The 2,000-nt window shown below is 62.3% G+C and overlaps 1 protein-coding gene across 1 annotated transcript; it reads right to left on the bottom strand.

Annotated features, from left to right (window-relative positions):
• Positions 1–298: 298 nt before the first annotated feature.
• LOC125344944 (sodium channel protein type 4 subunit alpha-like) lies at positions 299–1,994 on the bottom strand (the record flags this gene model as incomplete). Its single annotated transcript, XM_048337228.1, has 5 exons — positions 1,364–1,994; positions 1,157–1,275; positions 941–1,030; positions 710–838; positions 299–390 (listed from the first exon to the last, which is right to left on the bottom strand). Coding segments are annotated over exons 1-5 (712 nt in total), but the record flags the coding sequence as incomplete, so codon positions are not given.
• Between the last annotated feature and the right edge of the window lie 6 nt (positions 1,995–2,000).

Here is a 2,000-nt window from a genome sequence, read left to right as displayed (position 1 = left end):
GTAAAAAAAAAAAAGAAAAGAAACTGAGGCACAAGCAGGCTAAACCACTTGCATAAGGCCAACGTGAGGAAGTGGTAGAGGGGAGAATTGAGCTCACGCTGGCCCCTCTGCCATCTGCCTGGGCAGTGCTCAGCTTCCCACCATGGCCTCCATCTGCTCTCTGGCCACGTGGACCCCTCTGCACTTTACACAAACAGAAGCCTCTGAGCCAGCTTCCCAACTTGAACATCAAGGTCTCCACCCGGGCTTGGCGAGAGGCCTCCCAGCCAGGACAGAGTCCCCCGCAGCTCCCCAGTACCTGGGATGACAGTGATGGTTTTCAGGGCCCGCAGTACCCGGAAGGTTCTCAGGGCTGAGATGTTTCCCAGGTCCACAAACTCCGTCAGATACCTGGGTGAGGAGTGGGGGTGGGGCTGTGTCAGTGTCCGGTGGGGGTGGGGCTTCCAGAAGGAGACCCGGGATGAAGGCTCCCAAGAGGTCCTTGTCATGGCGGTTAGCGATGAGGGCAGCGGGGAGAGCAGGCCCAGAAAGCCCCACACCGTGGCGATCGCAAGGACATCCCGGCTCACCCGGCCGGTCCTGCGGCGCACGTGGACACCTGGCCGGGGCCCTTGACGTCCACCCTCGAGAGGAACCAGGCCAGCTGCCACATTTAGTCTCCTCCTCCCCCACCCCCGAGGGCTCAGGATGCCCACTGGCCCCTGCTCACGCCATCATGATGACACTGAAGTCCAGCCAGTTCCAGGGGTCCCGCAGGAATGTGAAGTCGTCGATGCAGAAGCCTCGGGCGAGCATCTTGATGAGGGACTCGAACGTGTAGATCCCCGTGAAGGTGTACCTAGCGAGGAGAAGGCCAGCCAGGCCCGTCACCCAGGCCCGGGCTCACCCCTGCATGGGCTGTGTCCGGGGCTGGGCGGGGGCTGGCGAGGGGGACACTCACTCTACGTCCTTGGACCAGGGAGGAGGATTGCTCATGGTCATGAACACGCAGTTGGTCAAGATGGTGATCATGATGAACATGCTGAACAGCGTAGGGGTGTGTCAAGGAAAGGTGAGGGGGCCGCTGGGGAGGGGAGGAGGACAGAGGGTCTCCAGGCCAAGAACAACCGGCTTTGCCCAACCCCAACCTCCCCTCTCTCCCACTCTGGCAGGATATGAGTGGATGAGCACCTTGATGGCGCCGCGCCTGACGATGCTGAAGGGGCTCAGGATGTAGAGGGCGGGCGTGGCGGAGAAGCGAAAGATGGACTTGCCCTTGTTGAGCACGATGAAGGTCTGAGAGAAGGAGAGGGTCTGTGAGGCCCAGGGATGGACAGGCAGATGGAGGGTGGGCAGACAAGAGGGAACACTCCCAGTCCCACACCTTTTTGTCTCTGTAGTAGGGGTCCAGGTCCTCCAGGGGGATACCGATGACTTCCGGTGGGGGGTCCCCGTAGATGAGAGGCAGGTTCTTGCCAGCCTCTAGGTCACTGCGTGGCTTCCGCTCTGGCTCCTCTATCTCCATCTGCTTGTTCCGCTGCAGCCGGGCCTCCTCCTCCGCTGCCCGCTGTTCTATGGCCGCCAGGGACTCCCGGGTGAAGGGGCGCAGGCAATCAGGGGCCAATGGGCACCAGGTTGGGCAGAGATGTGCTAGCCATTCTTGCATTCTGGACTCAGGGACCAGGAGGTTGGTGGGCAGCTGAATAGCTGCTGCCTGCAGCGCGAGGGGCCCGAGTGGCCACTCTGCCCCGGGCCTGATGTCCACTCTCTCACCTCCTACCTGGCCAGGGGCAGGGCCAGGGAGGCGGGTGAGTGGGCCCTGTGGGGACCAGAAGAAGCGTCTGCAGGGTGGGGGCAATCCCGCTGCTGCAAAGGGGCTGGGCGCAGAGCATCACCCCCAGGCCTCACCCCGAACTCCCCCCCAGCAGTGGGGTGGGCTGCCCGGAGATATGACAGCAAACCAATCGGGTCTTCTTCAGCCTTGGGGATGGGGGTGAATGCCCTTGGGCTCAAACTCCGCA

The sequence above is a fragment of the Perognathus longimembris genome, unplaced genomic scaffold, assembly GCF_023159225.1.
Source record: "Perognathus longimembris pacificus isolate PPM17 unplaced genomic scaffold, ASM2315922v1 HiC_scaffold_4712, whole genome shotgun sequence".
NCBI lineage: Eukaryota > Metazoa > Chordata > Mammalia > Rodentia > Heteromyidae > Perognathus > Perognathus longimembris.
The sequence above is the reverse complement of the archived record's forward strand: the minus strand, read 5'-3'. Positions and strand labels throughout refer to the sequence as shown.